The 21889-nt window shown below is 39.2% G+C and overlaps 1 protein-coding gene and 1 long non-coding RNA gene across 6 annotated transcripts in view; both read left to right on the forward strand.

Annotated features, from left to right (window-relative positions):
* LOC115922668 (hyalin-like) overlaps positions 1-21889 on the forward strand; it is a 49126-nt gene that overhangs the window by 19208 nt on the left and 8029 nt on the right. For all 5 annotated transcript variants that reach the window (XM_030981972.1, XM_030981975.1, XM_030981974.1 and 2 more), the window contains 3 exons: positions 11478-11726; positions 17573-17812; positions 20101-20214. In XM_030981972.1, coding sequence (XP_030837832.1) covers positions 11478-11726; positions 17573-17812; positions 20101-20214 — 603 coding nt within the window. The remainder of the gene's footprint in view (positions 1-11477; positions 11727-17572; positions 17813-20100; positions 20215-21889) is intronic.
* LOC105445797 lies at positions 12770-15532 on the forward strand. Its single transcript, XR_004063546.1, has 2 exons — positions 12770-13298; positions 13643-15532. It is a non-coding gene; the product is annotated as an uncharacterized LOC105445797 (long non-coding RNA).

Here is a 21889-nt window from a genome sequence, read left to right on the forward strand (position 1 = left end):
ATATCAACTTACCACAGCCAGCCGTATTATACCACAGGAGTCTAGTGACATTATCACACGAGCCGTGTGGTACATAATATTCCTGTGGTATTTTGTGTGGTAACATCAAGTACCACAGGAAATACAAAGTTACCACAGCCAGCCGTTGACATTACCACAGGAGTCTAGTGACATTACCACACGAGTTGCTGTGGTACTAAATATTCCTGTGGTATTTTGTGTGGTAACATCAAGTACCACCGGAAATACAAAGTTACCACAGCCAGCCGTTGACATTACCACACGAGTCTAGTGACATTACCACACGAGTCGTGTGGTACATAATATTCCTGTGGTATTTCGTGTGGTAATATCAGGTACCACAGGAAATATCAACTTACCACAGCCAGCCTTTTGAATTACCACAGGAGTCTATAGTGACATTACCACACGAGTCGTGTGGTACATAATATTCCTGTGGTATTTTGTGTGGTAATATCAGGTGCCACAGGAAATATCAACTTACCACAGCCAGCCGTTGACATTACTACAGGAGTCTAGTGACATTACCACACGAGTTGCTGTGGTACTAAATATTCCTGTGGTATTTTGTGTGTTAACATCAAGTACCACAGGAAATACAAAGTTACCACAGCCAGCCGTTGACATTACCACAGGAGTCTAGTGACATTACCACACGAGTCGTGTGGTACATAATTTTCCTGTGCTATTTTGTGTGGTAATATCAGGTACCACAGGAAATATCAACTTACCACAGCCAGCCTTTTGAATTACCACAGGAGTCTATAGTGACATTACCACACGAGTCGTGTGGTACATAATATTCCTGTGGTATTTTGTGTGGTAACATCAAGTACCACAGGAAATACAAAGTTACCCCAGCCAGCCGTTGACATTACCACAGGGGTCTAGTGACATTACCACACGAGTTGCTGTGGTACTAAATATTCTTGTGGTATTTTGTGTGGTAACATCAAGTACCACAGGAAATACAAAGTTACCACAGCCAGCCGTTGACATTACCACTGGAGTCTAGTGACATTACCACACAAGTTGCTGTGGTACTAAATATTCCTGTGGTATTTTGTGTGGTAACATCAAGTACCACAGGAAATACAAAGTTACCACAGCCAGCCGTTGACATTACCACAGGAGTCGTGTGGTACATAATATTCCTGTGGTATTTTGTGTGGTAATATCAGGTACCACAGGAAATATCAACTTACCACAGCCAGCCTTTTGAATTACCACAGGAGTCTATAGTGACATTACCACACGAGTCGTGTGGTACATAATATTCCTGTGGTATTTTGTGTGGTAATATCAGGTACCACAGGAAATATCAACTTACCACAGCCAGCCGTTGACATTACCAAAGGAGTCTAGTGACATTACCACACGAGTTGCTGTGGTACTAAATATTCCTGTGGTATTTTGTGTGGTAACATCAAGTACCACAGAAAATACAAAGTTACCACAGCCAGCCGTTGACATTACCACACGAGTCTAGTGACATTACCACACAAGTCGTGTGGTACATAATATTCTGTGGTATTTTGTGTGGTAATATCAGGTACCACAGGAAATATCAACTTACCACAGCCAGCCTTTTGAATTACCACAGAGTCTATAGTGACATTACCACACGAGTCGTGTGGTACATAATATTCCTGTGGTATTTTGTGTAGTAACATCAAGTACCACAGGAAATACAAAGTTACCACAGCCAGCCGTTGACATTACCATAGGAGTCTAGTGACATTACCACACGAGTTGCTGTGGTACTAAATATTTCTTTGGTATTTTGTGTGGTAACATCAAGTACCACAGGAAATACAAAGTTACCACAGCCAGCCGTTGACATTACCACAGGAGTCTAGTGACATTACTACACAAGTTGCTGTGGTACTAAGTATTCCTGTGGTATTTTGTGTGGTAACATCAAGTACCACAGGAAATACAAAGTTACCACAGCCAGCCGTTGACATTACCACAGGAGTCGTGTGGTACATAATATTCCTGTGGTATTTTGTGTGGTAATATCAGGTACCACAGGAAATATCGACTTACCACAGCCAGCCTTTTGAATTATCACAGGAGTCTATAGTGACATTACCACACGAGTCGTGTGGTACATAATATTCCTGTGGTATTTTGTGTGGTAACATCAAGTACCACAGGAAATACAAAGTTACCACAGCCAGCTGTTGACATTACCACACGAGTCTAGTGACATTACCACACGAGTCGTGTGGTACATAATATTCCTGTGGTATTTTGTGTGGTAATATCAGGTACCACAGGAAATATCAACTTACCACAGCCAGCCTTTTGAATTACCACAGAGTCTATAGTGACATTACCACACGAGTCGTGTGGTACATAATATTCCTGTGGTATTTTGTGTGGTAACATCAAGTACCACAGGAAATACAAAGTTACCACAGCCAGCCGTTGACATTACCACAGGAGTCTAGTGACATTACCACACGAGTTGCTGTGGTACTAAATATTCCTGTGGTATTTTGTGTGGTAACATCAAGTACCACAGGAAATACAAAGTTACCACAGCCAGCCGTTGACATTACCACAGGAGTCTAGTGACATTACCACAGGAGTCTAGTGACATTACCACACGAGTTGCTGTGGTACTAAATATTCCTGTGGTATTTTGTGTGGTAACATCAAGTACCACAGGAAATACAAAGTTACCACAGCCAGCCGTTGACATTACCACAGGAGTCTAGTGACATTACCACACAAGTTGCTGTGGTACTAAATATTCCTGTGGTATTTTGTGTGGTAACATCAAGTACCACAGGAAATACAAAGTTACCACAGCCAGCCGTTGACATTACCACAGGAGTCTAGTGACATTACCACACAAGTTCCTGTGGTACATAATATTCCTGTGGTATTTTGTGTGGTAAAATCAGGTACCACAGGAATTACCACAGGACATTTTTGTAAGGGAGTGGCTCAATGTTTCTAAGAGGTTGACTATCCGTCGCCAGGAGTGGGGAATAGCAAAACAACAGCATCCCCTTCCTAGACGTCCGCGTTACCAACTCGCCATCCGGCAAGCCTGCTCACCAAGCTATATAACTACAGGAAACTCATGCACGCCGATAGATATCTTCACTACAGATCCTTCCACCATCCAGCTGAACTGCAATTAGTCCTTAACACCCTCATACGCCGAGCCCATCAACTCAACTCTAACTACCATCAACACATACCCAAGACATAAGATCAAGTCCTGCTAGGACACCAGCCAGCAAGCCCGCAACCAACACCAGCCATGAAGAGAACCAACCCGTAGCTACACCCCAGAAACAAACTGTTGTTTTACCCTGTATCGGCCAAGCCTCTCACAAGATTCAACGGATCCTTCAAGCAGCAGACATCCAAGTTCGGCACAGTTCCTCCAACAAACCCCAATTGATATTCACACCCACAAAGACAAGCATGAATCCAAACCAAAAGAAAGCTGGAGTCTACAAATTCAAACGTGGAAAAGTCTACATTGTTGAAACTGGGAGAAATCTGGAAACAAGACTCAAGGAGCACAAAACCAGCTTCAGACTCAGCAATTTGAATAAGTCTACCATCCTCAAACAGGCCCAAACAACATCAGTCATCTCATCTCCATAATGATCGATCGAAGCACTGGCACACACGCCGAATCTGAGAAGCCATCAAAATTCACTGCCACAACACTGTGCCCCAAGACTCAGGTTTATACATCAACAACATCTGGAAACCACTCATCAACATGCAAGTACACGGACACGCCTCCACCACCACTAGCTAGACCCCAGTCGCAGACACCCGTACATCAACCACCACCACCACCTGCCGAATCCACAAAGCAGCCGCCAGCCTCACAGATACAATGCACAGGAGACTACAAAACCGCCTACATCGGGTACACACAAAACGTCTCGACGACACACAACGCCATCTAAGTCAGGGACACACACAGCATCTCGCCGACACAACAACGCCCCTAGGTCAGGGACATGCACACACAGCGTCTCGCCGACACAACAACGCCCCCTATGTCGGGGACATGCACACACAGCATCTCGCCCACACCACAACGCCACCCCACTCATAGATTCGGAGTACCCCAAGTCCACAACCCAGAGACTCCAGCCTAGACGGACAAGCAGCTCACCCAAGTCCACACGTACCCGGTGACTCAAGCCCACACGGTCATGTATAGTACTGTAAGGTTTTAATTTCACTGATCCAAGTGGTTACTTGTTTATTTTTACACTGTACATTTAGCTTTCCACTCCGATATGCTTCAGTGCACTTCTGACCTACATTCATTAGGGACTTTTAGATTCGCACGAAGACAATAGGTCTATGCTACGATCGACGTACTGTTAAAGCACTGCCGTGAATGGAAGTACCACGTATCAGTCCACGCAAATCTAAAAGTCCCTATTCTCTCATGTCAGCTAGCTCTTGGCTTCTATTGTTCTGGCCTATTCATTCATCCTCATGCACATTACCTGCTATAGCACCACACACACACACTCTTCCTATCTCTTAGCTATTCAACACATGGCACATGGCACTCTACCTTTACAAGCTTTTCTATTGGTTACTTACTTATTTCCAATCTTGTGATTGGTGATTATTGTTTCATGGACTGCATGTCAGCCATCTTGGCAGCCATTTTGTGGTTGTAATAAAATCTAATAGTGCAGCTCAAGTCATCAAACATGTAAGACCACTTTTGTCTTGTGTGGGTCCTTACAACTGGTGCCAGCAGTGGTTTTTCTGCACTAAACTGTAATTGCAGCCTTCCTTCATATGTAGAAATTCCTGCAGTGTTTTTAGTGGTGAGTTGCAGAGTGAAATTCTCCCTCCATCTGTGTATGAATGTGAATGTTTGAGAGCATGATATCACCCTTCTTGTCACTGATTGACCTCCCTTCATTTTAAGCTGAGGCAGTTAGTTTTTGTGTGTATTCAACCTCCTTCATTATTACTGAAATTTTATCTTGAGTTTTTGCGAGCCTTGATTTCTTCCTACATCAGTAATTTTGTGAATTCCTTCATTCATCCTTCGTCAGTAAGTGAGATTTCTTTTTCCCTTCTTCATACTGGAGCTGTATTTTGGTGAATATTCCTGCATTCATCGATTCATCAGTGAGTGAGGTTTCTTTTCTTCACCCTTCATACAGTTCTGTATTTTTCTAGCAACTTATCACATTCAGTCTGCATGTATACCGTAGTCTGCCTTTGGCTGCCGTACATTACAGCATTCTGCCATATCAACCTGCATATTCTACATAGTGTTGGCGTTGCAACATAACCAGTTGCAGAATACACCCTCCTTCCATCATAGCCGCTCGCCACAGATATTTCAACTGTTGAGTTTGCATTTTCTTCATCTGCACTCTGAGTGACCCCCCCCCCCCCCCCCCTCCTTCACACTCATTCAGTAAGTTTTACTGTGTTGATACCTTGTTGATGATCATATCTGTTGAGTCGATTGCTTCTAACTCCTTCAGTATGGCGTCTTATCACATGGAATTGCCAGAAGTATTTACGGGAGAGAACGGCAAAGACTTCCGTCAATGGATACGCCGATTTGAAGTTGCTGCACAGGCGTTTTCGGACACTTCTATCAACTTAACCCTCCTCCTTCCGGCAAGACTAGCAGGATCAGCCTTCATCGTGTGGGAGAGCTTGTCTGCTTCGGACAAGAAGGATTTCAAGAAGATGAAAGAGAAACTCTCTCAGGTTTTCGGCCGGACACAGTTTATTGACACATTCAAGTCTTGTATTACTGCCCGAACTCGCCAACCAGGTGAACCTTTAGAAGTGTTTGCATCGGCCACTGCTTCCTTAGTAGAAGAAGCGTTCCAGTCTTATGATGACAATGCGAAAGGTGGTGAGAGATTTCGATGATTTGTTGCCGGGGTAGACAAACCGCTTCAAGTGAAGATCCACGAGCTCGGAGGCTTTGATTTTGACGAGGCGTTGAAGATTGCACTTCGTGTAGAAAGAGCACACCAAGCACATGATTTTGGTATAGTAGCAGCTGTAGATGATCGGGTCCAGGACAAGACGCATGCAGAATCATCAGTCTTACGACTACTACTGCCAAGACTCAACGAGTTAGAAAAGAAGCTGGACAGGATGTCCTTAAAGTTAGAGACAGTTGCAAGGCTTAGCAGATCTCAGCTACGTGGTGGCAGCCCATCAGGACGTGGCCATGAGGGAAGACACATGGAACGTCGTGGGTCTCCGTCACCAAGCCGTGACTACCGAAGACACAGGTCGCCAGAATATGCAAGACAGAGATCTCCAGAATATGCAGGACGCATATCTCCAAGCCCTAATCAGAGCTACGCACATCAATCTAGGACTTCACCCTCTAGACGGCCCTATGAATCGTCTAGCAGCCGAAATCAGCAGCATCCTTCCACTGCAGGTTATCAAGTTGACTCCCATAGACAGGCTCCCTATCGTCAAGTTCGTTTTGAAGACCAGCAGCAGGGAAACTTCTGGTAGTTGAGGAAGAGGGCCATTCATCAGCTACACACACCAATGCCCCAATAAGAATAACACCTATTTCGCCAAAGAAATCGCCCTACATCCCTATCGTTATCGACAATGTCTATGTATTGGCACTCGTAGATAGTGGATCATTCATCTCTCTGTTGAGTGCCAAATTTTTGTCATCCATTCCAGCATCGCAAAGGAGCCCGTTGGAAAAGTTGACATCCATGGCATCTACTATCACAGGTGGGCTGGTAGACAACATAGGAACAATCGTACCATCTCTGCACTTAGGGAACAAGGCTACACAACACAAGTTCGTTGTTGCACGCAACATCACTCATTCAGTTGTCCTTGGATGGGACTTTATTGACAGCCAGAATGCCTGCATATCGTCAACATCGTTCAACATGCCTGGAAATGTTATTCCCTTCATCGATCGTCAGCAATACCAAGCCCCGCTGAAATGTAAAGTTTCTCTTGTTGGACAAGCTCGGATTCCTCCAAGCTGCGAAACTCACGTCCAGGGAAGATTGTCGTCGCCACAGTTCGACATCATACCAAGAGACTACGATGGCTACTTTGAACCAACATTGCAAGATCACATTCCTGTTATCGGTGCCAGATCTCTGTTCAAGCCTCAAGATGGTCTTATTCTAGTACGCCTCATTAATCCCTCTGACGAAGCAGTCGATCTACCTGCAGACACCTGCCTTGGTCAATTCTTCTCCATTACTGGGGATTCTGAAGAGGAATACAAGATCATGAGCGTAACTACTGACGCAGATTCACAAGTGACGGACAAGTCGCCAGTTGCTGGCGTTCTCCCTTCTTCAGAACTCACGAGAACAGAGTACGAGAAAGCAGAACATCTTCTTCAAACCTACAGTGATATTTTCAGCACGACGTCTCAGGATATTGGTCAGACTGACATTATTCATCACCACATTGACACTACCACAGCTACTCTAATACGACAGAGGGTTTACCGAACTTCACCAGCAATGAGAGTGGAAATTCAGGAGCAAGTGGACGAACTCCTGCAAAGAGGCATCATTGAAGAGAGCTTCAGCCCATGGGCGAGCCCAATCGTCATGGTGAAGAAGAAGGACAACACATACCGATTTTGCGTGGATTACAGAAAACTCAATGCAGTAACTGTTCGAGATTCTCACCCTATTCCACGTCAAGATGATTCAATTGACTCCCTTTCTTCATCAGCATATTTCAGCATCATGGACTTATCAAGTGGATATTGGCAGGTCAAGCTCGATCCCCAAGATACAGAGAAGACTGCTTTTACCACAGGCACAGGGCTTTACCAGTTCACTGTCATGCCATTCGGACTGGTCAACGCTCCCATGACATTTCAGCGCCTCATGGAAGCCGTTCTACATGGCCTCCACTGGTCTACATGCCTTGTATACCTTGATGACTGCATAGTCATGGGCAAGGACTTCGATGATCATTGCAAGAACCTCCAAGAAGTATTGCAACGATTCAGAGACGCTGGACTCAAACTCAAACTCAAACCCTCAAAGTGTGGCTTTTTCAAGAAAGAAGTTACGTATCTTGGCTACATAATCAACACCGAAGGAGTGAAACCTGAACCAAACAACGTTGAGAAAGTCAAGTCCTGGCCTCAGCCGAGGACACCCACTGATGTCCGATCCTTCCTTGGCCTGGCATCTTTCTACCGACGTTTTGTGCCGAGTTTCTCTAAGATTGCAACTCCCTTGTCGACCCTTACACAGAAAGGTCAACAGTTTGTATGGACAGCAGAGTGTGAAATGGCTTTTCAACATCTGAAAGAAGCTCTGACCAATCCACCTCTCCTATCCAGACTTTGAAAAGGAGTTCATCCTATCTTCATATGCATCCCTTCATGCAGTTGGTGCCGTCCTCTCACAGACTCAAGATGGTAAAGAACGTGTAATCTCCTACTTCAGCCAAATTCTCAGTGCTACGCAGAAGAAATGGTCTACCTATGATCGAGAGCTCTGGGCAATTGTTACAGCTGTTCGCCATTTTCGTCATTATCTGAGACACCAACACTTCACTATCCTGACAGACCACAAACCTCTTTTGGCTCTCAGGAAGTTCCCAATTCAAGACGATGCAACTGGGAAGAGAACACGATGGATATTGGAACTCAATTCCTACACGTTCAGCCTTATTCACAAGAAAGGACAATTTCACACAGAAATGCAGATGCATTATCTAGACTCCCGAGTCAAGAGAGCCAAGTCACTCCAAGATTGACGGATCAGCTACTCAAGCACATGGTGACCAATCCACTGTGTAATGCAGTCAAGACTCGTTCATCACGAGTATCAACAAAAGCATCTACTCCCAAGGATTCAACGAGGCAGTCTGCACCAAATGTCCTTCATCCTTACCGTGGTTTCATCCTTGACAGTTATGTAGATGTTCAACATGAATAGCAACTAGATCAAGACATCAGTACAGTCATCGAATGCGTTAACAATGGTGAGCGGCCAACCATTCGACAGATCCGTAGACACAACCCCCGGGTTAGACGTCTCTTGTGGCAGTATCCCAAATTCATCCTCCAAGACGGTATATACTCTACAGGAAGAAGAAAGACAAGCTTGGTAATCTCTCATTCCAACTTGTCGTACCAAACTCCCTCATTCCAAGGGTACTCCAAGAGTTACACGGTGACCCATCATCCGGACATTTCGGCGCTCATCGCACAATACAGAGAGCAGAGTCAATGTGCTATTGGCCCTTCATGAAGAAGGAAATCACTGATTTCTGCAACACATGCACAGCTTGTGAGTCCTTCCGGTTACCAACCCCTAAGCATCAAGCACCCTTACGTCCCATTACCACTACTCGCCCTTTGGAAATGGTCTTTGCCGACATTGCTGAGCTTCCAATTACAAGACGAGGATTTCGCTACATACTCGTTGTGACCGATCATTTCAGCAAATACATGTATGTCAATATCTTCCCTATGAAAGATCAGACTGCTCCAACCATCGCCAAACATCTGTTTGAAGAATATGTGAAAGAACATGGTATTCCAGAGACTTTGCACACAGACCAAGGTCGACAGTTCGAATCAAGATTAGTGCAAGAACTATGCAGCAAATTGGGCATCAAAAAGTCTAGATCGACACCCTATCATCCCCAAGGAGCTGGCATAGTCGAATGATGTAATCGCACCACCAAAGATCAACTTGCGAAGTACATTTCTCATCAAGGAGGAGAATGGGACACTCACATCAATCAAGTTCAGTTAGCGTACAACACAAGTACTCATGCCTCAACAGGTTTGACGCCGTACTACATCATGCATGCAAATTTTGCAATTGTGCTGAATTTTAAGATACCAAAACAAAAAAAGAATGTGAGATTCAGATTGTATTTGTCACAGGGTTGACCTGAATTATTTTACAACGATGACTATATAAATGTGTCAAAAGAATTGATGTAATTAGTCGACGTGTGTACATGTACATGGGTACATCATTTTCTGAACAATATTTTTTTAGTCATTTGACCTATATTGATGTTATTAGATATTTGGATTTAAAACAGATTTTCGATACATGAATTCATAAGATGTGTTTTTTCATTACATTAATCATTTGTAGTCGAGATTTTATCGACCATATAGACACTGTATTTGTATAATGTCTCCTTAAATCTGAGACAGTTATGAAAGAGTTATACAGAATGCGTGCATATTCTCTGTGTACATTGTATTTCATTGTTCAATTGGCTAACTTATTTTAAAAGAATTTTTAACAGAGATTCACAAAACAGTGATACTTTTTTTTAGGTGAAGACATTGCCATGTATTTTTTGTAAAATTATTGACAGTTGCCAAATTGGGTATGAAATATTTGATATTTTGTAGATTATGACAGGGAAAAAAAAAAAAGAAGGAATTATTAAGTGTTTATGTCTGCAGATGATTAGACTGGAATTTTCAGGGTGATAAAGAATAAAACCCATTGAAGTTAGGAAGTTGTTTGGAAGATGTTCATTGATGAAAGCATACCATTTTCTTGTATTTGCTATATATGTGACCTTTCATTTTAAACAGTTTAATTTTCCCTAATATTAATAGATGCTGTTTCTTTTTTTTAAAAAGAGAGAGAATTGTACAGAAGGAAAACTACATGATTTGATTTGATCAGGTATTTCAAGCTAATTTTATGTGACTCATTTTCTTCGGAAACAAATGCATGTTAATACGATATATCTTTTAAATTGAGGACATTTTTCTGTGAAGATGGAATATTATGTAAGGTTTTAATTTCACTGATCCAAGTGGTTACTTGTTTATTTTACACTGTACATTTAGCTTTCCACTCCGATATGCTTCAGTGCACTTCTGACCTACATTCATTCTCTCATGTCAGCTAGCTCTTGGCTTCTATTGTTCTGTCCCTATTCAATCATCCTCATGCACATTACCTGCTATAGCACCACACACACACACTCTTCCTATCTCTTAGCTATTCAACACATGGCACATATGGCACTCTACCTTTACAAGCTTTTCTATTGGTTACTTACTTATTTCCAATCTTGTGATTGGTGATTATTGTTTCATGGACTGCATGTCAGCCATCTTGACAGCCATTTTGTGGTTGTAATAAAATCTAATAGTGCAGCTCAAGTCATCAAACATGTAAGACCACTTTTGTCTTGTGTGGGTCCTTACAGTACCCCCCACGTCTGCAACCCGGTGACTTAAGCTCACGCACGCCAGCTATTCCCACTCCTGACAACGGATAGTCAACCTGTTCGAAACGTCGAGCCACTAGCTCCTACCACATATCCTCTCGAACTGGCGCCATAGTTCTCCTTAGAACTATAAGCTAAGAAAGATAACCAACAGTCTCTTTCAAGACCATTTCTCTGATGATTCTTTGAAAAATTATTATGATATTATATCATTTTAATCTTTACAGACACCGAAGAGCCTGTGATAGACCAGTGTCCATCCACACAGTCTGTGAGCACAGAACTTAACCAGGACTTTGCAATGGTTTCCTGGGTAGAACCCCGTGTGACAGATAACTCTAATGACTTTACACAGAAATTCAATGGAGAGGGGACCAATCCAGGCAACTTTCCAATCGGAATCACCTCTCTGTCTTACACAGCAGTTGATGCTCAAGGCAATACAGCCACATGCATGTTTGCCATAGTTGTCAGTGGTAAGTATTTGTAATAATATATTGTCTTCATTTTATCGCGGTAGCCTCGATCATCAGTATGTTTCCTGAGGTCCCTGCAATTATTGTTACCCCAGCATTGCCAGGTACCTATTTACTTCACGTGGGCCAAATGGGACATACCTGTATGTGCCCTAGTAGTTTTGTGTGTTGCGAAAATATATTTTTTCCCTATTTTTTCCCTATTTTGTCCCTATTTTCTGGAAATGCAGACTATTTTTTCCCTATTTCCTTCAAGAAAATAGGAAAAAAATAGGGCTATTTTTTTCCTATTTTCAAGTACAAACTATTTTTTCCCTATTTTTTTCACCTATATTTTTTTTCAGACTATTTTTTTCCTATTTCCTATAAGAAAACAGGAAAAAAATAGTCCTATTTTCTTCCTATTTTCAAGCACAAACTAATTTTTCTCCATTTTTTTCACCTTCAACTTTTGTGGACTATTTTATTCCTATCTTTTTTAAAGAAAATAGGAAAAAAATAGTTCTATTTTTTCCTATTTTCGAGTACCAAACTATTTTTTCCCTATTTTTTCACCTTCATCTTTTTCAGACTATTTTTTTCCTAGTTTTCTCCAAAAAAATATGAAAAAAATAGGACTATTTTTTCCCTATTTTTTTCATCTTAATCTTTTTCAGACTATTTTTTCCCTGTTTTTTCACCTTAATCTTTTTCAGACTATTTTTTCCTATTTTTTCACCTTTATCTTTTTCAGACTTCTTTTTACCTATTTGCGAGTACTATTTTCTTCCTATTTTTTGCACTTACATTTTTTATGACATGATACAAATTTGTAAACTATTTTTTGTCTATTTTCTAAACTTGCATATTTTCATTGTTTATGACTGGCATCCTATTCAAAAAGCCCGTTTCTCCTGCCATTATCTCCTGTTGTTCATTTTGCGACTTATTGGTGGTTTTTAGCTGTGGGGTCACATATTGAATAGTGAGCTCAAAGATAACTATAAATAAACAATGTGTAAAAAGAAAATGTACGAAATTTCAATTTTGTTCCTTTATTAAAATTCTTGATTTTATTTACAAAACTATAGTAGTGACTAGTGCACTCAAAGATAACCATACATAAACCATGTGTAAAAAGAAAATGTACACATAGAAATTTCAAAAAAAAAATCTCCTTTATTAAAAGAAAAAAAAGCATTCGATCGAGATATTCCCGTTCTATGTGTGAGTAAAGTTTCAACGTAGAGGACAGTACGCAAATACCCGGACGTAATTTGAAAATTACCCGTTATTTTTTTTCCCCACTGGCGCACTGATGTGCGCATCGGACTTTTGCTGATTTCCGTTCATCAAACGTCTCCAAATCACACCAAAATGTCTTCCAGCAATTATTCTAGCGATGAAATTTCATCAAGAGATAGTGACTCCTCATACTCCGATGCCTCCTTATCCCATTTTAGTGATTCTTCCCAAGAAAATGAGCCCGACAAATTTTCAAAATATTACTAGTCCCACTCGTAGAGAAACAAGTTTGTTGTCGAATGACGGACGATCGACGAGCGGAACTGGCACCAGAAAACAGCTGAAAAGGTACGTTTATTTCTGAAACTTAATTATATTATGATATATATATTTTTATTGTGTCTGTTGTTGAATATAATGCTACTTCATAGACATAGTAGGCTTATAGAATGTTTTTTTACGGATCAATATTCCCATGTAGTGCTGAGTGAAGTGAATCCCCAAGTGCAGTGTTAGTGTAGTGTCTGTATAGATCTAGTGAATGAGTGAATGTAAACAAACGTGATTACAATAAATCCACGTAGAAATTTCAGATTTTTTACCATTACTACGTCTGTCAATTATATTGCCTTGCATGATATAATGTTTTGATGTGGTTTTAGGCTAAATTGTATCTCAAATTATTTTTCTAGGAATCAGAAAACACAACCTGCTAAAGCACCACGGTCCACGCAAGATTAAGAAGAGCAAGTCTTCCAAGTCCGAGAGTGTGTCTGCGAGGTATGTCCTTACTAAGTAGAAATCTAAATCTATTGTTGATAATTTGTTTGGGTATATTTATTTCATGTTTGTTAGTTAAGATCTGACATCAAAATATTAGAGTAGTTTACCTCATCATTATGCTAGAACAATAATTTGCAGGTGGCACAAGTTCTACCTAGATCTACATTATTTTTCTCTTTCCTTTTTATTTTTTTCTTCAAAAAATTGTTCCTTTACTATTTTCTTTTCTGTGTTTTATGTTTTATTTTATGTATGTTCACCCGATATATCTAAGAATAAAATAACTCTAATTAATTGCCTACCTGAGTGGTTTACATTTCATGCACCTTGACAGCTCTTTGATGACTCCGTTGTTTCACCATCCGTTCGTCGTCAGCCTGGCATCTTTTTTGCTATCATACTTTTGTACACACATGTTCTGTGCCTTTGAATTTTTCATTATGAAATACATAAATACTTGTACTAAGTATTAATTGCATGTTCATAAATGTACCAATGCATGATTATTCTAACCCCTAACTCACATTTCATTTATATCTTTACAGATCCATTGAAACTAATCAAGCTACAATGTACATGTAACATACAACCACCATTTGATTAGATGCCTGTGAACAGCAAGACCAACATCTGTATCCTTTACATTAGTATTTGTTTCCATTTTATTATGTAATTCTTATGTCTAATCATTGAGATTCATAGGCAAGTACAACATGTATGTGTACACAATGAGTGCCTGCATATTGTGAAGATAAAGGACCATAAGACCATTACTTATGATACATGGTAATGATGGTATACTTTGTAAAACTATTTGAAAATAGTAGCATGTAAGTCTTTCATTTTCTTGTTTATATATATCTCAATGACATGACATGTCATTGATTTTGTAGTAAGTGTTTCTAGATTATGATGATTGTATTAAGATTTTGACAGTTCAATTGAGATTGAGAAAATTATGTAACATGTCAACTGTACTATAAAGCATGCATGCATTGTTGAAAAATCTGTTTTAAGATTTATTTTATTTTGTTATCTTTGTAAATAACGAGAAAAAAATATTATTTGTCATGATTTTCTTGAGGTTTGAAAATGTTATTACATTATTAAGAGCACTTTGTAATATTAAATTGTAATAAAAGAGACAGAAAACAACACTCTCATGTCCAGAATACTGCTTTATTTGGTTACTAGTGAGGGAGAGAGCTTGTGATCGCCTAGCATATATCCGCATCGGCTCAGTAATAGTCCTGAAACTCACCTGAATACTTTATTTGAACAAAAATAGAAAGCTACATTCTAGGTGGATGATATTTTTTTTAAGGCGGAGGCATATAGGAGACGCAGTCGCATTGGTCTTTTTTTTTTTTAGTGTATAATCATAGCAAACCATGAACAACTCTATTACTACAACATGTACACTACAGTACTTTACCAAAGATTGTAAATATCAGTTAAGTTCTTTTATTTATTTGCTTATATGAACACACATACTATACTAAACTCATGTCATTGTGTTCACCTCTCGAAAATAAAGTACATGTATTTTATTTGACACATTCCCTTTTATTCTTTTTGTGTGTTACAGTCCACAGTCCACTGCCATTATAACGAGGTGCTCGGGACCAAGCCAATTTCCTTGTTAAAATGAAATCATGTTATACTCAAGTTACTGAACACATTGGTTTGTTTAAAATTGGGACTGATGAGAATTGCCTGATAATAAAATCTTGGTGTATCCATGTTTGTTATAATAGGAGTGGACTGTATAACATTTTCCATATACCCATTGACTATTTTAAATGTTCTACTGAATGGATTGGACTGAAAAGATGAAGTGAATTTGGCAAACTGAGTAGGTGCATCGATGCAGAGAAAAGAGCTGTAGGAGTAGGGTGACTATTCTACAGTGGAAACTTTTGACAATGAGGTCATGTGCAACCAAGAAATCTTAACCCCCAAAAGCTGGTAAATTACCTTGTCATTTCAGGTATAACTGATCTCTTTATATCAAGTTTGTACTGTATGATTTAGTTGAATGTACAGAGTCGTTGACTGGATGTGTGAGATGGTAGTGCTTGAGAAATCCATGAAAGTAAAGGATGAGTGATTCCCCCCCCCCCTATTTCCTTACTATTTTTTTCCTATTTTCTTACTATTTTCCCCTATTTTCTTACTATTTTTTTCCTGATTTTCTTACTATTTTTTTCCTATTTCCTTACTATTTTTTTCCTATTTTCTTACTATTTTTCCCTATTTTCTTACTATTTTTTCCTATTTTCTTACTATTTTTTTCCTATTTTCTCACTATTTTTTTCCTATTTCCTCACTACTTTTCACTGTTCACTAAGCACCTAGTTATCACTATTTTTTTACTATTTTCTTCACTTTTTTCTACACTATTTTTTCCCTATTTATTTCCTATTTTCAGGTCTGAAAAATAGGAAAAAATAGAAAAAATTGTTTCAAACCTATTTTTTTCCTATTACCAAAACTATTTTTTCCCTATTTTTTCCTTTTAAAAAAATAGGGAAAAAATAGAAAAAAAATATATTTTCGGGACTATTTTTTCCCTGTTTTTCCCCTATTTTTTTCCTATTTTTTTACGACTGGGGTGTGTTTACCTTATGACGGATAAAATATGGTATTGTTTATCAGTCATGCGTCGCAACGTAATGTTCAATTGTGCATAATCTACAGGAAAAATGATAACTAATAACGAGAGTCATAATTATACCTTCAAAACAATGATTGAAAATAACATTAAATAGTATAATGTGGTAACAAAAGAACATACTGCAAAGGGTACAGGCAGAGTGCTAGTATTATGGTGGGGGTAATTATGAAGAAGAAAAAGTAATACTTTGATGAATAGCTCATTGAGGTATTTGTTTGAAAAAGTATGATAGAAAGTACAAGCTAAAGATGAGATAATGCATAATCATCTACAAAAATATGAGATTCAAAATATACAAGCACTGAGGAAGGATTGTACCTGAGAACACACGTATACTAAAGTGTTCCCATTAAAGCCCCTCATGACTAAAACTCGTCGTTTAAAATTGAAACCCCCATTTGACTTTCACTACTCCTAAAAGTATGTTTACACTATTACGTAAGATGATGAAGAGTACAGATGCGAAGAGCTGCAAGGCTCTGTCAAAGTTTTAACGAGAGAAACAAAAGTAGGGTCGTGATACCCCACGTGATTTTAATTGGTTCCTGTGTTATAGTAGTACGAGAGCCTTTCGTAATGCTATCAGGGATATGCAAGACCTCACAAACTTATCTCAAAACTTATCTGTAACAGCAAGATGAGTTTTGAAAATATGTCTCACACGTTTCTTTTGTAAATCAAGTGCTCATAATACCCAGTACACGTCAGTAAGATATTACATATTCAAGGACACAGGATTGTGTAGAAATATAACACCCCGAGAAAGATCTGGAAATTTAATTACCGCATAACCGAGGACCTACTTTCTTCATGCAAATTAATAAACGACCCCCTATATGAAACTTTTAACAATTTCACATGGTTCTCGAACCAAGGACGTCCTTGTTTTGCGAGTGGTCCCTAAAATGAAGGTACAGATCTTATGAGACCACAAACGCTAGCAACTCACCAGTAACCCTGACACAGTTGAATGTAGACTGCAACCTTGCATGACGGTTTATTAACATACCACGTAAAATGAATCCTAATGATAATTTATTAACATACCATTTTTAAGAGCTTATTCCCTAAAAACAAATTAAATAAATAAAACTAAATTAAATTAAACAAAAGAAAATTGTGACATATATTGAAAAAAATATTGTGTTCCTTACGTTTGCAGACCATGAAGCCCCGATTATCACTGACTGCCCGAGCTCTCAGACTTTAACGACAGAGCTCGGATCAGAAACAGCCACGGCGATTTGGGCGGAGCCCACTGCATCCGATAATTCCAACAGTATGACCCTGACCCCGAGTCGTAGCGGAGATGCGTTTCCCGTCGGTCAAAACATAGTCACTTACGCGGCTCAAGACCCGAGTGGGAACACGGCAACATGCACCTTTGTTATATCAGTCATGGGTAAGTGGTTTAGTTCTAACACGATAGCACAGACCTATCAATGAAATCAACTTGAGGCCTCTAGCGCATTCTAAGGAGGCACAATTTGTCCCTCCTGAAAGATTTCTGAACAAGAAAAGAAACTACTCTCACTATTACATAACATACTTATAGTCTCCAAACCCGTGAAATTTATATATATTCTCAAAAGACTCCCTTATATTTACTTCTAGAAAATACACTACTACTGTTTTCACACTGGCAATATTTTGCTTAACCCCGTACTATAGGTGGGGTTAAAGGGGGGGTTTTAGCCCCACCTATAGTACGGGGTTAAGCTTATTCCACTTTCTTTTCACACTGGCAAAAATTTGCTTAACCCCGTACTATAGGTGGGGTTAAAGGGGGGTCTTAGCCCTACCTATAGTCCGGGGTTAAGCCTATTCCACTTTCTGTTCAGACTCGTATTTACCAAAGTGGGCTAACCCCACCTATAGTACGGGGTTAACTAACCCTGCAAAATAGCAGGGCTAACCTCGCAATTGTGGTGCTAACTCCTGCTAACTCCGCAATTGCGGTGCCAAGCAAATGAATGAGAACAGAAACGAAAAATAGTCCGGGATTACGCAGTGAAGCGAATTAATGAATTCCATGGCCATGGCTAGTACGGGGCTAAGGAATTGCAGTGAGAAAAGCCCCCAAAAATAGTCCGGGGTTAAGGATAGTACGGGGCTAAGCAAAGTACGGGGCTAAGCAAAACAAGTGTGAAAAGAATATACTATGAGAGACACTTTAATTTTTCCGATATGATTTAATTTGCATTTTGGATAAATAATCAGAAATACGTGTTTTATGTGTTAAACTGAGAATTTCTTATCATCTATGCATGGTTCCTTTCTATGGAAGTACCAGAAAAAAGGAGTTCCTTCAAACATGCTTATATAGTAAGAAAGAAACTGACTCTGGTGGGCTCACCAGAGTCAATTTCACTTTCACGGATGTGTTCTCTTTCATAGTAGGTATATATTTTATGCCAGCGATGTATTTTAGGTGACCGCACAATCCAATATGAAAGCAAATTGCTTCCAAATGCACATGATCATAGAAAAAGTGATGGAAATTTACTCCACAAAGTGTAGGTCGGCATGGATGAATTTCTTTCATATGGGGAAATAAAATTATATAGAATAATATATAAAGAACCAGTAAGAACTTCCAATACTTTTAGAATGGTTTCACAAAGTCGGTCCTCAATATGGACGAAGTTTCAAAAATTGTGCCTTATTATTAATGATTTACCTTTTATCTGCCACATTATACAGCAAATGCATATACAGTCAAATCTGCTTTAGTGACCACCTGTCTACAATGACCAATTTGTTTCCCCCGTGAAAATGGTTTCTCATTGAAACATGTACTAAAGGAACCTGTCTACAAAGACCACCTGTCTACAAAGACAAAGACGGTCACTATAGACAGGTTTGACATAGATCCATTTTCTGGCATGTTTCAAGACCCAACAATCAAAAAGTCCCAAATTTAGATATAAATATAAATATGTATCAAAGAAAAAACGTTGAGATATGATCAAATCCTAAAAATAAGTTGCTATTTAAAAAAAAATCATGTTGTTATTGCTGTTGTTTATCTGTTTGTCTTTTGGTTTTGGGATTCTTTTAATAGTTTTGTTGTAACTTTCAACGGAATTCTTGAATTCATCTTCATTATTGTTAGATTATTCCTAGTTTGCCTTAAATTCATTATTTAGTTCATTTATATATATAACATAGCAATTAATATTTCTATAATTGCAATCTTTAACCGTATTGTATGTACTTAATAATCAAGACCTATAGGGCAATTGTAGAAGGCAGTTTTGTAACTGACAAGGCTACCCTCTATAAATAAAATTACAAATAAATAAAAATAGGAACAACCCAGTTTGTAGACGCTACGTCACGTAATATGCCCCATCTCCTGTCTTTAATCAGTTTAATGACCTTCATTAAGCTACTCCTATATTCCACGAATCTATAAGCATTTATGTAGGAAACCGATGTGGCACAATATGTCACAGCACTATTTTTATTTTGGCAAGACATTAATCTACATATTTTGTCACACTCCAGCCAGGAATGGACTCCACTGCTATTATAAATCATAAGTTGTAGTAGTAGCAATGATATTTTTATGTGTGGCAGATAATGAGCTGGTCTGCGTACCGGTACTCTTTATTCATGCATGCTGCACTATTTTTTAAAGAAAAAATGAATACATTTTTCTGTGACCTAACATTCTCTTTGACATAGCTCCTCTGGGATGCTCCACTAGCCAGCTTATATCCTGCCGGGACACAGAAACGTGTGTGCAGAATGAATGCCGGTGCAGGCCTGCCTTCATCCGACTGAATGATGTTTGCACAGGTATTTATTGTGTTCGTGTTTTATAAAAAGAAATTGTTGATATTTCATATTTATTTTGACATTTCGTAGAGCTGTTGTGGTCTAGTTTATAAGTCACAGAGCATGTGGATTGCAAGGTACGGAGTTCAAATCCCAGGCTGGCACTGATGTCCTTTAGTAGGATGTCAATTTTGCCACTCTCCGTTTAGGTGTAAAAGGGTACCTGATATGCTTCTTTGCTAGTAACTTTGGCGGCTTGGCAATGACCGTGGTAATAATGTCTAAAAGTCATGAGCGTCAAATCATGACAGATAATAGTGCGATTTAACAAATATATATATACATATATATATATATATATATATATGGATTGAGTGGGGTATTTTATATATGGTAGGTGGGTATATGAAAGCCTGAATATATACTGTGTTGAATTCTAAAATTTGAAGATCACTCATACATGAGAGGCAAAACATTCCGACTTGAACATATGATTATATTTCTTGCAATAGCACAATTTATAAGAATTTAATATTCGATCTTTGATTGCGAAATTAAAATTCATCAATTTACATTTATAACTGTCTGCTGAATATGACCTAATACACTATATTTGATATACACTCTATTCATATTATAAAAAACTGACATTTGCTTAACATTGTAGTTAGTTCATTTGAACAATTTTGTAACTCATATACATGTTATTGTGTTGCCCTCTTAAACCTGAAAAGAACAAGCCTAGCTTTTGCAAAGGTTCCTTCATAATCCTCATTTCCGCTCTATACCCTGTGAGTCAAAAAAAGTTTACACCTAATTATTTAAAAAATCATCTATGAACAGTAAATTATTATACATCTTATGAAAGAGTGTTTTATCCCAAATCATTTGGTACCATTTTGGTGTGGTATGTGTTCACACTTGGATGAACAGGAGGCATTGTTTGCGAGAGTGCACAAATCGTTTACTACCATGGCAATATCATTGAACAGCCAATCCAATCAATGTTTCTATTGAAGTTTATATTAATGGGTAAAGTTACCATCAATGGCAAGTTTTATACAACGGGACCCAGATCAGTAACCCGACACATGCTCCGGTGACAAATGCTCTGGTGACAAATGCTCTGCAAAAAACGACAATTGCTCGGCTACATGTGATCTGCGACATTGGCTCCGACGTCAAATGCTCCACCGACAATCGCTTTGTCGACAGTTGCTCCGACGACAATTGCTCCGCCGATATTTGCTCCTACGACTCTAATTAACAAGCATTTATGCTTTCTTAGCAGTCAGGTAGAATAACCACCACTTCTACTACTTCTACAATTTCTCCGTATGATGAGATAAATACACCGGTGACAATGTTCCTCAAATGACACTTACTCCGCCGACATTTGCTCCGCCCCGTAAAATACAAATGCTACTACGACAATTGCTCCTCCGCAAAAGTACAACGTTAAAGACAATAAAATTGCTCTCTGATCCAAAAGTTCATTTGTCTTCCACGGGACAATTTTTTTTGGAGGGGGAACCAAATGTCGTCGGAGCAATTGTTAGAGGAGCAACTTTCTGAGCTAGGAGCAAGTGTTGTTTGGGGAGCATTTGTAACCAGAGCATTTATCGCCTCGTGCAGAGCAATTGTCGGCGGAGAAATTGTCGGTGGAGCAATTGCCGGCAGAGCAAGTGTCGTAGGA

Source organism: Strongylocentrotus purpuratus, unplaced genomic scaffold, assembly GCF_000002235.5.
Source record: "Strongylocentrotus purpuratus isolate Spur 01 unplaced genomic scaffold, Spur_5.0 spur5_scaffold_12, whole genome shotgun sequence".
Lineage (NCBI taxonomy): Eukaryota > Metazoa > Echinodermata > Echinoidea > Camarodonta > Strongylocentrotidae > Strongylocentrotus > Strongylocentrotus purpuratus.